General features: G+C 40.2%; 1 protein-coding gene and 1 long non-coding RNA gene across 2 annotated transcripts; one reads left to right on the forward strand and one right to left on the reverse strand.

Moving 5' to 3' along the window:
* The first annotated feature begins 2,918 nt into the window (after nucleotides 1–2,918).
* Nucleotides 2,919–3,669, forward strand: LOC134188223 (uncharacterized). The gene is made up of 3 exons (XR_009971302.1): nucleotides 2,919–3,159; nucleotides 3,242–3,361; nucleotides 3,406–3,669. It is a non-coding gene; the product is annotated as an uncharacterized LOC134188223 (long non-coding RNA).
* A 15,469-nt stretch (nucleotides 3,670–19,138) lies between these two features.
* LOC134187628 (uncharacterized) lies at nucleotides 19,139–20,259 on the reverse strand. Its single transcript, XM_062655779.1, has 3 exons — nucleotides 20,134–20,259; nucleotides 19,795–20,070; nucleotides 19,139–19,734 (listed from the first exon to the last, which is right to left on the reverse strand). The coding sequence occupies exons 1-3, from the start codon at nucleotides 20,257–20,259 to the stop codon at nucleotides 19,372–19,374; spliced, it is 765 nt and encodes a 254-aa protein (XP_062511763.1). The 3' UTR covers nucleotides 19,139–19,371.
* Nucleotides 20,260–21,030: the final 771 nt, after the last annotated feature.

Consider the following 21,030-nt stretch of genomic DNA (forward strand, 5'->3'; position numbering starts at 1 on the left):
ATATATTCATCTAATACATATATTTGGATGTCACTTTAGCTGTAATGTGCTGATGAATTGCAATGTCTACAATTATGACATCAATAGTGTGTTTTTGCAGGCAGCGCTGTATCATTATGTTACAACAAGACAGAAGTTCAACACTTTACAGCTCAAACTAGAGTCTTATGTCATTGAACAATTATTGTATTGCATTAGTTAATTATTAGTACAAGTACACTGTAGTATTGTCATAGACTTTTCTGTTAGCATATAGGATCTCAACTTTTTCATTGTGTTGTTATACATATATAACTCGTGAATAAAATTTATTAATTTATTCATATAACTAATATCTGTTACTTAGGAAATGCTGTATTCAAAGAGAATGTGTAGTAGCAGTTACTCTTAACACAATTCATATTCTGTGTATTTGTATGAGTCATGGCGCACAGTAATACATGTAGTACAATTACTGTCTGTCAATTTTGCATTTTTTGATCTATGTTGATTTACGAATACAGACAATATTGATGTGAATACAGACAGTGGTGATTAGTGAATACAGACAATATATATTAATCAATGAATACAGAAGATGTTCACTAATAATCAATAATTTAATTAATGATTCTTCCACAAAGCGTGAATGGAAAGGTCAAGATGTGTAATTCCTTGCGAAATATGTACGTATATTTGTACATATACTGTATGAATACCCATCCATGTATCTACTACATGCCTAATTAAACGTAATATATGCTGAGACTGAATCGAAGCCAGCTAGTGAATCCAAATGAATTCAATTGCGACCAAATATACAACAATTACTTATAATTATGTAGATTTGTAAAAAGAATAGTAATTACAGCATCAAAAACTTTCAGCTTATCCAATAAACGTATTCACTAGCCTTAATGCCTGACAGTACAAATTACATCCATGTTCTCTATCATCAACAGAGAGAGGATCTACCGCATTTGTTGTATATTGCACACAATTTTACTTATTTGACTGGTATAAGCTGTATGATTACAAAATTATATATATATATGTATGTATGTAGTTAGGTAGGTGGGTAGGCGGGTAGGCGGGTAGGTAGGTAGAGCCTCGCCCCAGACACAGTGTGGATTACAGCCCCGGATGCGCTGCCATCACGTATGGGTAGGTAGCTATGGGTACAGTAAGTAGATATAGGTATGGGTAGGTCTAGGTAGGTATTTAGGTATAGGTAGGTAGGTCTAGGTAGGTAGTTAGGTATAGGTAGATAGGTATAGGTAGGTAGGTATAGGTAGGTAGGTAGGTAGGTAGGTAGGTAGGTAGATATGTGTGCATCTATGTACGCAATTGCATGTATGTTTGTATGTATGTATGTATCTATGTATGTATGTATCTATGTATGTATGTATGTATGTATGTATGTATGTATGTATCTGTGTATGTATGTATCTGTGTATGTATGTATGTATGTATGTATGTATGTATGTATGTATCTGTGTATGTATGTATCTGTGTATGTATACATCATACATTGACTGTTGTGTTGAACTACTCAGCAAAAGAAATATTTAATATATTATTAATAATTTTGCATACCTTATAGCACTAAAACTACGGTGTATACTATAGTATACTTCAGCTAAAAGTTTTGGAAGTACCAGCTTGAACATTGTCACTGGATGAGCCTATAACAGTACTAAGAAAATTACATGCAGTAAGACAGGCAGCTAGACTGGCAACCATATATACACTAGCTTAATTGATAATTATGATAAACCAGGACTGACGTACCTAGTAGAATATTTCTAATGTCTCTATTACAGGTGAAGGCGTCTCCGCTTGCCAGCTATCTATTCATGCTATTTTGGTTTTTGTCACTGGTGCAGATTCTATTCCATCACTTGGTTTTGATAGACAACCAAGTATTGTTATCAATCACGATGACGTAGCTGGACTATATCCAACAGCATCTACATGTAAGATGCGTCTAAAAATTCCTGTTGGTCTTCAGGGTCCATATGAACGTTTTCGGGACAACATGGCTTTTGCCATTCTAAACTGCCATGGATTTGGACGAATCTGAGACGTTTGAATTTGGCACTTGTTAGATGCTTTAAGTTCTTGCTTTCTTGTTTTTGTATGCTTTCAAGTGTTCAATTTAGATAATTAAGTTGCTAGTTAAGCAGACATAGCACAATGAGTTTGCATTTTAAATTTTGCTCCAGTGTCTAAACATGCGCGCGTTTCCAGTGTCTAAACATGCACGCGTTTCCAGTGTCTAAATATGCACGCGTTTCCAGTGCCTAAATATGAACGCGTTTCCAGTGTTTAGATATGAACGCGTTTCCAGTGTCTCAATATGCGCTCGTTTCTAGTGCCTAAATATGTACGCGCGTTTCAGACCATAAATATATAATTTCAGTGTATATATATATTTTCATAATAAAGTCACGTTTCGCTTGCCATACAGACCGATCTCCATCCCGTATATACTAAGTGCAGTGTATGCTAATGTTTGGGCGGTCTCCACCCATTCTCACGGACTGCTCCTAACAAAGTTAGTTGGCAAAAGAAACCATTTTCCCTTCCAACCCCCTCGATTATCAAGTGTCCCGTATGTGTCGTGACCTCCGTCACCAGACTTCCGTTTTTCCGTTACACGCGCAAGTTTTGGTAACGGGTAAAGGAGAACCGTTAGAGTATACGCTAGCGATGCATTATGCCAAGTTTCGTCTTTCGAACGTCTGTCTAGAGCATGTTAGGAGCAAAATCAAAGTGCGCTAAGGGTGATGTCACTTGGCGAGTGTACTCGCCAAACCTAAAAATAGATTTAACCCTAGCAGAATCCGTTGTACGGGCTTCAGACTTGGCATTTACATTCAACCAATCATAGAAAAACGTAACCGTTCATTTGCATTTTTTGGTTGCAACGTGTTCGCCTTGGCGTCCCTGACGTCACGGCCATGTCAACCTTCGAAATCTCCATGTCGTTCCTCTTTGTCGATCCCAACGATATTCTCTATTGGAGAAAGATGAAGAAGAAGGCGTAGAGAGTCTGATTGTGCTTGATTGACGAGTTTCCGACCCGTAGTTTGACATTTTCACTTCCGCCGAAATCGGCCGTCCAGCATACCGAGAGGAGGATTGGGAGAAGGTTAGCGAAGCTTCTGAAGAGAAGAGGTATTGTTTCGTAATCCCTAGGTTCGTCTAAACGTGGTTGGGAGTGCTGTTTCGTTACTCAACAGATTATTTTTCTTTCTAGCGTCGTCATACTTCCGGTCGCTTTGTTGGTGGCAACGGAACCGGATATCTGCAAGAATGCACCGTCGCGCTAGTTAGTAGAACGGCTTGGGTGAATACAAGACGTCTCTACGTACAGAAGGTTTGCTGTTGCACACTTTTTGCGGCATTCGGGGGTCATTTCAGGTTATTGCGCACGGTCTGGTCAGAGACGTGGTCAGGGCGTGGTCGCTGTCGAACAGAAGCTCGAAGCTGTGCGCCGTACAAGCAGAGGACGTGCTTTGTTGAGAGTAATAGTTTGTAGATAGTGTAGATAGATGTGTACAGTTGGTTATTTCTACTTTGTAAGTAGTTTTACAATAGTTTGTGTAGCTTACTACTGTTTCTTCCATAGCCTGATTTTGCACTGTCCCGAGGTAAGCCGGGGTAAGCAATGTTTATAGTCGTGTAGAGTTGAGTCTGTTGCATCTCCGAATTCGTTTTTGTGCCTGTATGGGTTCATTCTAGGTTCTGCGCTAGACCCACAATGTTGAAGGGGCGTTTCCTAGTGGATACCGCATTAGGCATTGATATCAAACTTTTTGTGCTGGCCGACGGTCAGGTGACGTCGACGACAACCATCGTACGAAGTGGCAGGTCTGTAGCTGTCGAGGTAGATTTATAGTGATTTTTAGAAGATCTACATACGGGAGAGATGCGCCATTGTCAAAATACGTGCTCTTAATAGCTAATTAGTAATGGGCATTTGTAGGCATATTGATCCATTCTAGAATAATGGCACGTAAAGTCAGATTGAGAATAGATATGTGCAAATTGTTTGCTATGATACTCCATAACTACAACCCTATTTTCTTGAGTTACACATTGTCTAGTAAAAAATATTATGAGTACAAAACGTATTGCTAACTTCTCTTATTGATGTCTTTGTCTTACATATCTACTTTGTCATTAACTCTTAGCGGTCGTTTCAACTTGCAGCAATTTAACCATCCATATATACACCAAACAATTGTCAATAAATTAAATATTGGCAACATCGCTTCTTGTCACTAACACTGCACAGTTGCTCAAAGGCACAAACACGTTAATCGGCAATAATGTCAAATTGTTGTCAATCAAGTATCTAAGCACTAAGATAGTATAAACTGTCAATCAATTATTTTAGTTCTGCAGTGGCGTAGTAAGCGTAGCGGCTGGGCTGCCCCACTTTTCAAAAAGTGACTTTACGCCAGCTGCTCACTGCCGGTAACTTTCGTTGTTAGTTGTGCCGATTAAATAAGTAATATATTTCAGAATAAAAGCGAGCAAATTTAACGTGCGCTAGATTGCGCGCTGTACGTACAGCTCACAAGCGCGTGCGTTATATGCACGTGATCACCGTTATATCCACGTGGACAACCCGGACACGAGTATGTATATGTCGAGAGGCAACGCATGCACAATCACTCCAGTTTTAGTAGGCGCGGTTTCTTTGGACTACAGTGGAAGGGTCAACTGGATAAGCGATAAGTAGGGCTGTTAAGCGATAAGTAGGGCTGTAGGGCCCTAGGAGCTGCGAGTCGGTGCGAACAACTATGACCACACCTCCGTATGGTAGCGCACGCTAAATGAACACGCCTTCTAACGCGCGTCAAGTCGCACCACTTTTTAATTGCTTTCTACGCCACTGTTCTTAAATTTTTTGAGTGATTTCAACTCGTGGAACGATGCTGCATCGATGTGTGACATGTTGTTTCTCATAAGGTATCTGTGACAATGTATAGATTAATTGTGTACTTTAAAAAATTACACGAATTTTTTAAATATTTGGTACTGTACAGTTCGTGTAGAAGGAAGAGATTTTTGAACGAGTAGCTGGTAATTGTTTTCAGACTATTTCCTACCAGGTATCTACAAGTAATTAGAAACACTTGAGTCCATATAGAGTATAGTTATTTATTAAGATTCTGGAACTACAATTTAAATAACGACAAAATAAGTTATTTAGCTTGTTAATTTTAACAAATGTAATAAAGATGTTGCCAATCAATCAAAACAAGAGATTTACATATGGTTTAATGAGTAATAGATTATGTTTTAGGATATGATAAATAATAGACTTTTATATAAATATGTAATTAACAATTAATTAATTACTTTTATGTTTAGTATAACAGCTAGATATCATCTACTTATATTTGTATAAGTGTAACTAATAACGCGTAATTAAGTTGTCTGTTATTTAATTTTATATAAATTAACATAATTTATTATCTATTTACTAAGCATGTATATGAATGAAAAAAGGAAACACTAGAGAGAAAGTATCAAGCTCTCTTGTGTCAGGCGCGTAGTCGGCATAGGTCACAAGGGGCACGTGCATCCCCAAAAATTTGAACCTAGGTTTTTGCCTATACGGCCCGATTGTGCACGTGTACGTGTGCTACGTACCCTGAACTTTGAAAGTAACCGAGACGTATGTTTAGACGTCTCCTACGGACCCACCTACCGCAAATACGGGGAGTGTAGACATTTGCCTAGCGGGTGCACCACTTGAACAAGGGTCCGGCTACGTTACTGAATATTGATGTATGTCTAACATGCCCTTAATACAAAAACAATCAAAAATGGAATTTATACAATGAAGCCAAAAATGATTGTTTCGATAAGCTTCGAGGAAGTGACGTCAAGTTGTTGAAAGACAAATCACTAGAGACATAAAATATAACAAATATTACAGTATTGTTTCAACAAGACATGATCTCACAGCTTAATAATCATGGTGACAGTTTCAAATAGAGATTCTTCAATTTGGTACAAATTATTGTGAAATAGACATCTAGAGACAGATATATTACGAATTTGGATTAATTCTAAATATAATTGATGTTACAATTCTATCAGCTGTTGTTGTTTGTTCAATATTGCGCCGCTGAATGACGTAAGAAGGTTGAAAGAGAAGTCCCTAAAATGAATGTTTTATATATTATTACGTAGGTCTTTGTTGAATGTCCAGACAATTTAGTAAACGCTTTCTCCGAGTGATTAAAGAGTCCAGTTGGTAACTGAGCTATTTGATTATATGAGATATTCCTTGCAAACCAACAGTTATATAATGCTATTTTTTGTCACATTTTGACTAATTATAGGACTCACAAATATCGTAAATTTGGAAAACACCTGAAAGCTCCTGGATGAAAATTCTTTAAGCGACACTCGCATATGATTCTTGTAATAAAACAAAAATTCATATGACGTTTCTGCTCATTACCTTAAATGTATACAATATTCACAGTTTAGTGACAGTGGGCAAATTAAAGTCTTCTTGAAGTTTGTGTAGAATGATTTCGTAAACATTAACCTTGCTAGAAATGATTAAATAATTCAAATCATATTTGTTTATGACAATAGACGTACAGCTCTTCACTACGAAATGTCAGTCGTCGTAACGTCTTTAAAGAGTTTGCATCTAGTTGGCTGCCTTGTAGTTCGCTAAGATTAAATTCTAATAGTTATTGACATACATGTATATATAGACCTACGCCGGTTTGTACGCTCACTTACAAAACAACACACACACACACACACACACACACACACACACACACACACACACACACACACACACACACACACACACACACACACACACACACACACACACACACACACACACACACACACACACACACACACACACACACACACACACACACACACACACACACACACACACACACACACACACACACACACACACACACACACACACACACACACACACACACACACACACACACACACACACACACACACACACACACACACACACACACACACACACACACACACACACACACACACACACACACACACACACACACACACACACACACACACACACACACACACACACACACACACACACACACACACACACACACACACACACACACACACACACACACACACACACACTAGACGGTCTGAAACTTTGTTGGACGTGTTACTCACGAATGCGAGGCGCTTATGGATACCGTACAACTAGTTAATTTGAAACTGTGTTTGCCTAGAAATTTTATCTGGCAATAAATTAATTAAGCATCTAAACGACAGTAATCTACTATATAAAGCTCAAATTGTCTGTCTGTGTGTGTGTGTGTGTGTGTGTGTGTGTGTGTGTGTGTGTGTGTGTGTGTGTGTGTGTGTCTGTTCGCGTTTGGCGGCCACGTCTTTTGTCCGTTCGCAACCGAAATCGGCGCGCACACTCGGCACGCACAGAGGAATGTTTGCGTAAAAGAATTGAAAAAATTATGCACCGGGTCCCCTCTCGATGGGTCGACTCCCGCGTAAAATTTCTCGATGACGCAAACGCTACACATTCCAGTTCGTTCGAACACACGCCCACATCAGTTCTGTGTAGACTGTATGCATCGTCGTCCTTCGCAAAGCTTCGAGCAATCGAATATCTCTTGCCGACGAAACTTACTCTTCTATCGCTTTCGTTTCTCTCCAAATTCAGATTGCATTTGCACCGAATCCAACCTACACGTTCTCTTCAGCAAGCGCTACACGGGGAGTGTGTCGATTTCTATCGAAACAAGCGCGAAGAGCAAGATTCGAATTCTTTCAGCATATCCGGGACCCCGCAACAAAGATTGCACGTGACGTGTCTACAGACATATCTTTACACTACAGTATCTTGCCCGTACGAAGGACGGGCCATGGATCTTAGTGCTACATAAAGTGACAATTGATAAACTTCTAGTGTTGTCCTCACGGCAGCAATTTTGTTATTAGTCGAAATTGCAAAGTTGTCGAAGTAATGTATTCCGTGTCAGGGCGCCACAGGAATCCAAGATACGGTTTCTGCATATCAAGCAAATTTACAATAATTTATTGATTCAAACTCACTCGAAGACTATGGGTTACGTAAGATGGCTCTACTAGCGTATGTATTCAATCAGCTAGGCAATGTGTCTATCTAGCAGCACATCTGGCGTCCTACTGCTTAGTATTCTCAAGCAGTTGACGACGATCATATTCGTGAGTTGGGTATCTGCGGTTTCTTTACAGTCACATTTTGTGGTGTTCGTGTTGAATATCCACTTTCGTTACTCATCCGTTGTCTGACTCAACTCTACAAATTTCCTTCCAGACCAAACACGCCGTTAATACTTTACTGCAATCAAACAGTTAGCAGTTTCTCATATTTCATGCAGGGTCAGGGGTATCAATCACGAATGGGAGTTCAATTGGTCATTTGCAATGATTTTCTAAAGAGTTATCAGTAAATAATCATCAGGTGTCTCGATCGAAAGTGACTTCCCAGCTCGAGGTCAACGCAAATTCTAATTCCATTAACTATATCTAATTTGCAAACTAACTCGATGATTGCTGAAAGTACAATCAGCTTCAAGTTTCAAGGTTCAAGTTTAGTGTTGTGAATATGCCTCTCACGTCATGACCTTACATACGGATTTGCAACCATGCTGTCCCACTGTACGAACAGTTTCGGCTCAAACACCTCCTCTCATTTTCGAGCATGCCAACAGCACGTGATGTCGCACATTGATGACGGAGGAAAGGTTGGCCTGCGAGCCTAGCTAGAAGACTGTGCCTGTTTAGGTATCTCATTAACATGATCCTGGATAACGTGCTCTTTCGAAAGCCAGAAATACTTTTTACCGTATAGTTATTTTTCAAGGCCAAAGATTTAGAAATATATAATAATCGAAAATAACTACACTCACTAGAAGGTAGTATATACTGTACTAACTTGTCTAGAAGGCCGGGGCTCTTATTAAAACATTTGCTAGCATGTGTTTTTGTACAATGTGGTTAGGGAGAGGGTAGAAGCCATGGAATTCACGGAAGGATTGCAGACAACGGAAAACACCACATGCTATCTACAGTTCTGATAAAATTTTGCCAGCATTTCTAACTGATGCATATAGCAGTTGACAGAGAAAATTTATTTCTGAAAAAGCAATCAAACCAGAAATGTAGCTATTACTGGCAGCCCCGGCGGAACGGCTATGGCGCTACGGCCATGGCCGTAGCACTTTTTGAAGGTTTATTTCTATTTTTGGTTGCAAGAACAATTATATTTCTTTGCCCTTCGAGCTGTCGTCTTGGCATGTTAGGCGGTCTGGGTTCCGAAACCTAGTCTGGGACTTTGTAGGAAAGGCACGTGTACCTCACGCGGACGATTTTATGTCTGTTGCCTTCCCATTGTGCCCCGACGTGGGTGAAAGGCCTAATCTGCCCCAGAAGATTTTATTTCTTGCAGTTGAGTTTGGAAAGGAAAAAATAGTTCGCAGATCCTTTAACAAGAAATGGTTTGATTGCTGGACTTGGATTCATTGGGACGCAGAGACCGAACGAGTGTTCTGTCACGTATGTATTACAGCAATTAAACAACTGAAACTCCAGCCGACGGGGACAGAACCTTCGTTTATTTCCAAAGGATGTCAAAATTGGAAAGATGCCTGTGTGGTGTTTGCGAGGGACGAAAGATCTTCGTTTCACAAACGTGTAGTTGAAGCAGCTATCACTCTTCCAGCTACAACAAGACTTAGAGATGTTGCAGATAGTCTGTCATCTCAAGCAGCCCAGACTAAGAAAGAACATCGCTTATGTCTTTTGAAGGTGATGGCATCGCTGTGGTTTCTCGCTAGGCAAGGACTTGCAATTATAGGTGACGGTTCTGGTGAAAGAGATAGAAATTTCAGTCAGTTAATGGTTCTGTTGCAAAGCTCTGATGATACACTGAAAGGTTTTTTGGCAAAGAAAAGGGATAAATATACTTGTCACGCCGTTCAAAATGAACTACTTCAGATTATGGCCAATCGGATTGTACGAAACATCGTAAATAGGATCAAATCGTCAGGTTCATATTTCTCTATTATGGTTGATGAAACAATTGATGTCAGTACAACGGAGCAAATCGTCTTTGTTTTGCGTTGGGTAGACGATGACCTGGAACCCCACGACGAATTTCTAGGTATCCATCAAACTGACTCAATTGATGCAAATACTTTAGTTGCGATAGTGAAGGACATCTTGATAAGGTTCAATCTTGACATGAAGAACTGCCGAGGTCAGTGCTACGACGGTGCTGCTAACATGGCCGGCGTTCGCACTGAGTCGCAACACAGTTATTAGCAGTCGAGCGAAGGCCATTATACACGCACTGTTATGGACACTCCCTCAATCCAGCATGTCAAGATACCATTCGCGAAATAAAAGTCATTAGAAATGCCCTCGATATGACTTTCGAGTTATCAAAGCTGCTGAAGTATTCATCGAAAAGAAATGCTACCTACAAGAGAATGAAAGATGAGTTATCACCTGGTCAGCCTGGATTTCGTACCTTGTGTCCAACAAGATGGACGGTGAGAGCAGACTTTTTGGCAAGTGTCGAGGCTAGCTATTCCGTGCTACAGAATAGCCTCGAAGAGTTTTCGCAGATGGCTCGAAGAGACTTGGAAGCGTCTGCCAAAGTAAACGAAGTGGCAACCGAGATGACGAAATTTGATTTTCTTTTGATGTAATGCTTGGAAGGAGGATACCTAGGTTAGTTGACAACCTAAGCTGTACATTGCAAAAGAAGGAACTGTCAGCTGCAGAGGGCCAGGTTGCAGCAAATGTAACAATCAAAGTGATATCTGCATTGACAGTGCGTAACTAGGCATGAGGTGGCCGATGCAGTTGCCTCGGTAAATGAAATGGGTGTGTCGTTGCAAAACTTTTTGCTAGATATATCGGTTAGTAGATAACAGAAAAGATCGGTCATTCTGCACGCGGTTACCGAGCAGAAGAAATCCTCTTTCACCACTGTTCTCGCACTTAGCTAGTGCACGTTCACGGCACGTGAAGCACTTGCCACACACGTGACTGAGAAACTTAGAGGTTGTCAGCAGTACATACTGGCTGAGTCGAAAATGAAGCCGCCATCGAAGAAAATGAAGAAGAACTCGAAGCAGCCATCTTTTTTGCAGTGCCTTGGGTAAGAGAAATTTACTGCAGAAGTGTGAAGTTTCTTTGGGATATATGACGATTGATTCTTTTCATCAGCACATCTTCCAGCGATTGTAGTGATGTCGTTCAAACGGTACGTTCTGTGTCCCCGTCGGAGACTGTAGCAAATCATGCTGAAGGAGGTACCAATGCCTAATTATAATGTGGTCTTATACTCGCGAATCACTGGTGTATGATCTGTATTACATGTAGAGAGATTATGACAGCCCAGTCTACTGAAAAGGGTTGTATTACTGCTTGAAAAGCACTTTGTTTATAGATACTACTCAAGACAAAGAAGTGTCAGTGAATAATCCAATCTACTACTTGCACAGAGTAGTTTCTGACGTTGACAAGATACGCCTACTGCAAATTAAATGGTGTCCACCCACCTGATGGAAGTTTCCGAGCGCGGACGGTCGTCGTTACAATCCAGAGTGGGAGAGTCAACACAGGTGGCTGAGATATTCTCCTAGTACTGATGCCTGCTTTTGTTGCTACTGTGTGCTTTTTGGTGATGAGTCAAAGTCTGGGATTGGTTACTCTTTATGAATTCAAATCTTATGCAAGAGGTGATTATACTTACTATTGACCACCACAAACGAGAGCATACAGTACGTGCACGGTGAATGCGTTTGCTATGACACTCAAACGCTTTCTGTCGATCTACATATCTTTTTTTTGTTCAAGCCAGTGAGCTGTGGGAAAGTCTCTTTCCATCTTTGTGGATGCTCTTCCATCCACAAGAGGACGGTCACCTTCTGATGGTCAAGAGTTTTATGACTTGTACGTGGAAATCGCAAGAACAAAAACTGTCCGACTGGGACAACAGTGATCTGAGCTACGGAGGCGTAACCAACTTCGACATCAACAACATCTATTTGCAAGAACGAGGCTATGATTTGGTTGTTCCGTTTGTGAAGTCATACCTCAGATTTCCTTGCTGTTTGTCAACAACAGTCCATAGCTATGGAAACACTTCTTACGTTTTATCATACATATCTAATGTTGGCGCATATGCTACAGACGACAAAATTATTTTTAGGCGACGGACAAGCAAAGAATACTACGAATAGTCAAGGACCCATACATATACATCTTACGACGTCAAATTCAGCGTGTATTGCATTGCAGCCATGCCTTCTAATCGATCACCATCTGAATACATGTCGGACACTGGCGCAACGGAGTCGCTTCCATTCGCCTAGTTCTTTGTGGATCCAGTTTCAGACGCCTCCTCGCCTTTGGGTATGAGTTTCGTGATTTGTGCGTGGTGGAACGCCTCAACGACTTCTCTTGTCGCATGTGAAGATATGCTATTTACTTACGGAGGATCGGTGAATATGGAGCCATCTCGTGCAGAGGTGATCTATGAAAGTGATTATGAAATGCTATACGTACCTTTTACCACTCCATACTCAAAACCTCTTGTTTGCATGTATTCGAATTACAACACTTACCGAACTGTTATCACACCGTCCAGGGCTGGAGTGTCTCTAACAAGATATTCTGATGATTCTAAACCCTGGCCTTGGGTGCCCACGGGACACTATCCAATCTTTTATAGCCAACTAGTGGCAATGTTTTGCATCGAAGAAATCCCCTCTCAAAACTCTTTGAAAATGCCAGACCAATTTTTCCGATGTTTCGTCAAACATTGGTCTTCCATCATTTTGGACGGTATTCAATGCGGACTTTGACAACAACCTAGCAATGGGTGCGTCTCTGATGGTGTGCACGTGGAACGCGACAGATCACGCATTGGTCGGATGAGACAACTCGGAGCAGAGCTACGGGAAGTGGCTAACATGGACATACGGAACGCAGAGCTGGAGGTCTTCGGAACGGTTCCTACAGTGTCCTTTATCAAGACCTACGCTAAAGTGCCTCACTGCTTCCTCTCACTTAACCAACTGAAAGACTACCCGACGATGTTGAGCGTGTACAGCAATGTGACAAGAGATTCGGTTTCTTTCCGTCGTTATTTCGACGACGCAATCATCCAGTGGAACGGAACTGAGCACGCTATCCATTTCAGGTTTACTTTCTGTGTATTGGCGCGATAGCATGGGCTGCTTGAAATGGGAAGTGGAACTTTAAGTAACATGACCAGTTGCAAAGATACCATAAGCTGAGACACGCACTGGACTCATTCGCAATAGAATAATTCTGTAGTGCGCAGAGACACAGATTGATGTATGGAATAGTAAGAATTCTTGCACTGTTGCCAGCAGCATGCATTGACTATATACTAGAATACGTGGATATTACACTGCTCTTGCATAGAAGTAAATTTGCATTGTGTAATGCTAGCACGTTTTTAACAACAATAAAAGCAGATTTTTTTTGCACTCTATGGCATCTGTCAATCTTGTCTAAAAGTTTTCAGCATAGGCTTATTACATTGTCCCACGATGCGTGCAAATTTTTATATATAATTAATACAGAGGTTATCGCCTCTTGTTTGTAGGAGTTGTGTGTGTGTGTGTGTGTGTGTGTGTGTGTGTGTGTGTGTGTGTGTGTGTGTGTACGTTCGCGTGTGCGTGTGTGTATGTGTGTCTGTGTGTATTTGTACATAGATATCGACAGCTATATTTGTTATTGTAACAATACACAGAGGAGTTTTCCTATAGACATTACAGATTATGTTAAGTAATTGTGTTCTGCTTTTTTGTAAAGTGATAAAATATTTGACATTAAGTTAACATGTACAAAACAAGAAGGATGACATCTGTCTGTTTTAATGATTTATTTCAACTACCCATTACTGATTACAACAACATGATGTGTACTTGTCATTTTGTTCTTTGTTTCTTCGTTTGTTGTAATATGTATCTACATACAGACTAGTCTCTTGTAGCCAGACCTTAAAGCTGCCCTCAATATTCCGGCAGAAACGGTTAGTTTGAGTACCCAGACCTTAACTCCGCCCTCAAAGATGCATGAGCAGGCAGACAGACAGACAGACAGAGAAACAGATGGACGGACAGGCAAACAAACAAACAGACAGACAGACAGACAGATAGACAGACAGACAGGCGAATAAACAGACAGACAAACAAACAGACAAACAAACAGACAGACAGACAAACAAACAGGCAGACAAACAAACATACAGACAGACAAACAAACAGACAGACAAACAGACAGACGGAAAGAAAAACCAACAGACAGACAAACAGACAGACAGACAAACAAACAGGCAACAAAGAAACAGGCAGATAAACTAACATGCAGACAGACAAACATACAGACAGACAAACATAAAGACAGACAAACATACAAACAAAGATACAAACAGACAGACAGACAGAAGAACAAACAAACAAGTCTAGTACCAAACAGATATTAACAGACTGCACAGCTATGATTTCCAACTCACTTTTAGTGACCTAATTTTTACAGTCTTGTCAAGAGAACTTGTTATGATGTCTGTTCCACTGGTCGTGACGCTAACAACACGATCTGAATGTCCCACCAGTGAGTTCGAATTCCATTCATGTGCCTTTAAATAAAAACCATAAACATAAACAACCACATAAACATACATGCGAAACAAATGGAGACTATGACAGCCAGACAAACAGGAAAACTAAAACGTGAACAGAAAGTCATGAAAACCAACAGCTAATAATAAAAAACAAAGAATTAATAAAATAAATAATAAAATAAATAATAAAATAAATAATAACAAGAAATAAAAATAATAATAAAATAAATAATAAAATAAATAAATAATAAAAGAAAAAATAATAAAATAAATAATAAAATAGATAAAAAATAAATAATAAAATAAATAATAAAATAAATAATAAAGTGAATAAATTAATGAATAATTAAATAAATAGCAAAATAAATAAGTAATAAATAATAAATAAATAATAAATGAAATATAAAAATATGAACATAAATAATAAAATATATAATAAAATAAGTAATAAAATAAGTAATAAAATAAATAATTAAATAAATAATAAAATAAATAATAAAAAGGATAATAAATTAAATAATAAAATATAAAAAGAATAATAAATTAAATAATAAAATAAATAATAAAATAATAAAAAAATAAATAATAAAGTAAATAATAAAATAAATAATAAACAAATTTATATATATACAGATACCCTAGTTTTAATACATCATCTTGGAGGCAAAGAAACAGCTGACTCTAGAGCCGTGAACTTAGTAATTGCAATTCGTCATTCTGTACTGACATCCTAGTACTACGCTGTGTGAACTTACCGAGTTCATAGTTTAAAGTTGTAGTTAGTAGTTGAGATCACAACACATCCAGTGTACGTCATCTTTGTTGCTAAATATTGACGGAGAAGGACACTTGCTGACGTATTTCCTTTCGGATGTAGTCGACACACCCACGCAGAATATCGCTACGACGGTTTTCTCAACAGATATGGAAGCGTACGAAGGGTTAGTGGCTTTGGTCAGATTTCTACTGTCTAAAACCTTGCCTAGGACAACACTGTCGAACCACTAAGTGTGAGACTTGTTCGCGGCAGTCTGCGCAGTCTGCTTGTGAATCCTAAGAAGGTGTTGCTCTAGAGTTTGCAGGTTAGAGTTGCTTTAATGTATCTCTGAATCTTATGTTGTTTTACGTACGTGTTCTATTGCGCTACTGAGATTGCCTATTTGTATTATTTCTCTATAGCGGCCCCGATTTGAAAAACAAACAAGTCGTATTGAAACTTTACTGTCAAGTACTTTAATTAAGGTTAGAAATTTGCCAGGCGAGGGGTGCAACGTGACTTCATAAAGAAGCACCTTTTGGGGCATGGGCCTACGTACTAAAGTGATTGAAAGCTACGAGTCAAAGGAACGGGACTTGAAGAAGTCACGTGACTTGCGAGGAGCAGTATACTAACGGGGTTCTATTTGCCCCAAATCTCTGTGGCTGGCTGGCTAGGTTATCTAGGTTATCTAATCATCTAGGTTAGATGGTGTCTGGTATTAGAATGACATCACCATGAGGTCGTGGACTCTGTTGCACTGGCACATGACCGTCTATCGTCGCCTCGCTATGATTCATTGGAAGTCCACAGGTAGTTCGTCAGCCGACTGATCGTTTAGCTACATGATGCATTACGACCCAACGCATATATATATATATACACCCATGCTTAGCCCTGGACGGCTAATCAATTGTAGCTCTGAACACACGATGTTATGTTCAACAGCAGAGAGGAGGCGTTGACTGGGGTGTGTTTGCTATTGCATTTGCTGTACATTTAGCTCTAGGAGATGATGTAGCAAGCCTGAAATTCGACCAAACACGAATGAGGGAGCATCTGTACAAATGCTTGCATCAGAAGAAAATGAAGAAGCACTTGAAGTGCAAACTCTCGGCCGGTATGCACCTTGAAGGTAAATTAGTCGCGCTATGACAAAATCGTATGACAGAATGGTATGATGTGGGTAATAAATAAGAAGCATTATTGAAATTGTCACAGGTCGAGCTTGAGGTAAGTCACGTGACTGGCTGCTACCGTGTACAACGGGTAGCTACGCAGTCCGTCAGCCAACGTCCCGTAGGACCTCGCTTCTATTTTTTACAACCTTCGCTCGCCGGTTCTTTGTGCTGGTGATTGTTTGTGCAGCTTTTGAGGTCGTAACTATGGCCGGTTTTAGGCGTGGCATAGGTACCAGAGCCAAAACAAAATTAGATGTGGGAACGTTATAAATGCAGCTAGATTAGCTAACTAGGCGTTGTTTCTAAATGCATGTTACAAATGTAGTTGTTTACAAATGATGGAACAAGCCAAATGTTACAAGTCGGAGAGCCTCGACGCTAGGCCGGCTGGCAATCTTCGCCTTACGTGATGAAGTAACGGGCGTGGTCATTGTTCTGTTTGTTGGTGGGAAACCTAGGTTACAAATGGAGACCAAACAAGCAGCTCACCACCGATTTTTCAGCTCACAAGAATGTAAAAGTCTCGTTCTTTGTGCAGCTTCTCTAGGCGTCTTGTTGTTTGTGCGGCTTCTCTAGCTAGACGTCGCCTACTGTTGTAATGAGGTGACCCCAGAGCCAAAACAAAACATCAATGCGGAAAAATATGCACGTGCACATGTAGATTAGCTAGGCGTCTGTTCGCTCTGACTTTGGATACCGTAAAACAGAAATGAATAGAGACGCACTAGCGTACTTACAGATCGGCCGAGCCGCTTTGTTCCACAAACAGACGCTGTCATGTTATCCTTCGCAAATTCCCGTCAACGCCAAATTTCTGTTGAAGACGACACAGTGATCGTTGCAACAACACCACGGCCGCTCAGCCACGCACACCCAAAATTCAAGCTGGCAGACTGCAGAACCATTATGCAGAAACACTGTGGAACAAGCAAAATGTTACAAGTCAGGTACAGCTACACACCTCGCCCTGGTTGTTGTTGGGGGAAACATACACGTACAAATGTACGTGCTAAACCCTTAAAGCAAAGGACTAAACACCATGTACAGGACGGACGCCCGATGGCCGAATTCTCGTTAGCAGCTACCAAACAAAGCGAGGTGAAGCCTCATGATGACATCACGTTCGTCTATTGGTCAGTAATGACACCACTTCTCGTCTATTGGTCGGAATAGCTTCATTTGCATCTCCGCTAACCAACTATATATACAGTCGTTGGGTCGTACGTACGATCATGGAACGACTACTATCCCTCCACCCGGAAATCCGGGCCTCGGGTAATGACAGGTTTTCCGCAATGCGCCCAAACAACTTCTAGACGCACTCCTAGACTTCGCCGTACCTACATAGAAATTTGCCGCAACTGTTTGATGCCAGAAGAATACGATGATACCGTGCGGTGTCAAAATTGTGAGGACTGGTTTCACGTTGGTTGTCTTCAACATGATATACCACAACAAAGTAACAAATGGCGCTGTGACAACTGTTTGTAAGAACGCTGTAACTACAGTAGACGATAAAGAGTCAATTGCTTTAACGAAGTTAACTAAAATAGATGTTTTCAGTCGCAAATTTAATTAGACAACAAACACGCAATTTGTAACATGTCAATTTTTTAGAAATTTAGCACAAAAACGCAGACTATAAAATTGAGTCTAGAATGTCACATTTTTAAATGTGCGAAATTCTCATAATAAGTACGGCGCAGGAACGTCAAATTCTCTAAAAAAATACGGCTCGAGAGATGCCAAATTCCCTAGGAAATACTGCTTGGGGGATGCCAAATTCCCTGGGAAATATGGCTCGGAGATGCCAAATTCTCTAGAAAATACTGCTTGTGATGTCAAATCCTCTAGAAAATACTGCTCGGACATGCCAAATTCCCTAGGAAATGCGACTCGGGGGATGCCAAATTTCCTGGGATTCCAAATTCCCTAGGATATACGGTTCGGGGGTGCAAAATGTTCCGAAGGGATACCAAATTCCCTAGTGAATATGGCTCGGGGATACCAAATTCCCGGGGATGCCAAATTCCCTATGCCACCGGGCCAACCCATGCTGGCACGGCAAGTTGTTGTGGGCCAGGCCAGCACGGCTCGGCCCGGCTCGGCCCGCATTCACACTACGATTTCATTCAGCGCTTACCAGTGCCAGCCAGCGCTGGCCGGTTAGGAGAGCTCGTGTGAATGCGGTATTAGACGCACTGCTTTGCTGTCACAGCTGCCGTATAAATCCAATCAAACGTCCAGGCCGATTGAGGTAGTGGTTCCTGCTCTAGACGCCCTGCCCGCGTTATGAGGGCTTGTGAAAGAGGCTATACACGCATGCAACACCATAGCAGAAACAGGCTGGGGCACCAGTTCCCGTTTGGCAAAACTTTCTATCAGAGTGAGTCCTGATACAAACTTTAATTAATAAAATCAGAAGACTATACGACTTCAATCTGAACTTGCAGGGTCCTACAACTAAACATCTTGACCTACTACCGTGCATCCAGAATAACAGCAAGTGTGCATGCCACTTTACAACACACTCACACAAACTATACAAACTCCATTGCAATTACTCTACAGCACTATAAATATAAGAAAAACATGCAAGTTAACAATCCACTATCAAAACATCCTTAAAAAGTAAAACAAATATTTCAAAAAATTTAAAATTTGGAAAGACTGTATACCATCTATGTATACACATGATGTCCTGTTGATATGACTCTTTGTATCTAATCGCTCGGACAACTGTCAACACAACATACCGTCTTCAGCTCTTGACTCAAATAACGACAGGAATAGTCGCTACTGACGTTATCGTGAAACGTGACGAAAACCCTATAGAAATGGTAGATTTCGTTTTGAACGAGGTCGACGCTCTTTAGAATGTCGTCGTTACTCAGAGCTTTCACAAAGTTTGACGACGTCTGACAAGCCGTTGCTATATGAAGTTTCTTTGTGCGTATGGAACCGTCAATATAGAGAAGATAACTTTGTGTCTGATTTTCGGACCAAGCGCATAATAATATTGTGTAATCGTTTGGTAAACCTTCAACTCTGTGCTGTAAGATTGTGGCCGAGTCGCCAACCGATGCCTAAATTTTTATAAATATATTTATATTAATTTTAAATTTTTTATAAAATCGTTGGTTTACCGTTGTTGTGAGATTTCCATCTGTATCGACTGTTAGGTAGTGGCCCGAGTATGTTTGATAGTGATATACATGTTTAGACTTGTTTGGCGTATTGCTTTGTCGAAAAAGATTTTCTAAGGAAATTAGAGACCTCGACGCGTTTGCCGTCACCACTTCCTTTCTCAGACCAGACGAAACGACTTTGACGACTGTAGTGTCGCCACTGCGATTCGTATCCAGAACACCAGCACCCGATATGAGCGCAAACTTGTGTCTACAGGGATCAATGCTTGCACCCTAAAACATTGATTAAAACAAAATGATTAACTATTTGAGTACATCCTTGCATGTCGTGGTTACCCTTTTTTCTCGCGGCTGAGCAGACGGTCCGACCGGTTTTCCCACAACGCAACACTTTGAAATGCACGTGTACACTATCCATGTTAATGAGATCCAATGGAAGAGACTGAAGGTTAGTAAATTCATTTCTCGAGCAGTAGATTCCTCCTCGATAGTCAACTCTATCTCTCACTGAATGATGAAAATTTATCATCGGAGACGTCTTATATATCCGACTGGCATGATACTATGCCAACATTCCATGCATGATGGTGGTTGTAACCGATGAGTCACGGTGGTCAAACCACTGAACCTCTTCTGTCTGACATCCATATTAACTCCCACGCAGGTTGAACAGGATACTTGGAACTTTTCAATGTAAAAGAATTTCTCAAACGTGATTCAATAGAATGTAGTTTTATTCCAACGCTTTTGTAGTTCCCAAAACTTGCATTTTTAGATTTGTAGACTTGAAGCCATTCTCTATATAAAACCGTGGGATGGCAACTATACATCTACTAGTATAGCATTCTCAAATAGTAAAATTAAATACCTTAAATACACTTTGCGTGTCTATAGTTTATACACCATAACAATCAACTGTGTGTAAAATTACAGAAATAGTAAACTCTTAGGTTTATAAATATTTGAAATGTTAACTAGAATTTTATTGCGTGAATCCAATAGTTATGATGCATTGCATTTCAAAGCTACTGACGTGTACCTATCAATTAGCTATAGGGAGAATTGCGAATAGAATTCCTAATAAAATATGAAAATCTCCTTTTTATTGGATTAGCATTAATCGCGTTTGCATTTTAATGCCTCTCTGTTTTCCCGCCAGCTGGTACACGACTTTAAAAAAAATTGAAGAAGTGATTGTCTCTAGTCTTGCCTGAACTGACAAGAAGTATACAT

This window comes from Corticium candelabrum, chromosome 12 (assembly GCF_963422355.1).
Source record: "Corticium candelabrum chromosome 12, ooCorCand1.1, whole genome shotgun sequence".
Classification (NCBI taxonomy): Eukaryota; Metazoa; Porifera; class Homoscleromorpha; order Homosclerophorida; family Plakinidae; genus Corticium; species Corticium candelabrum.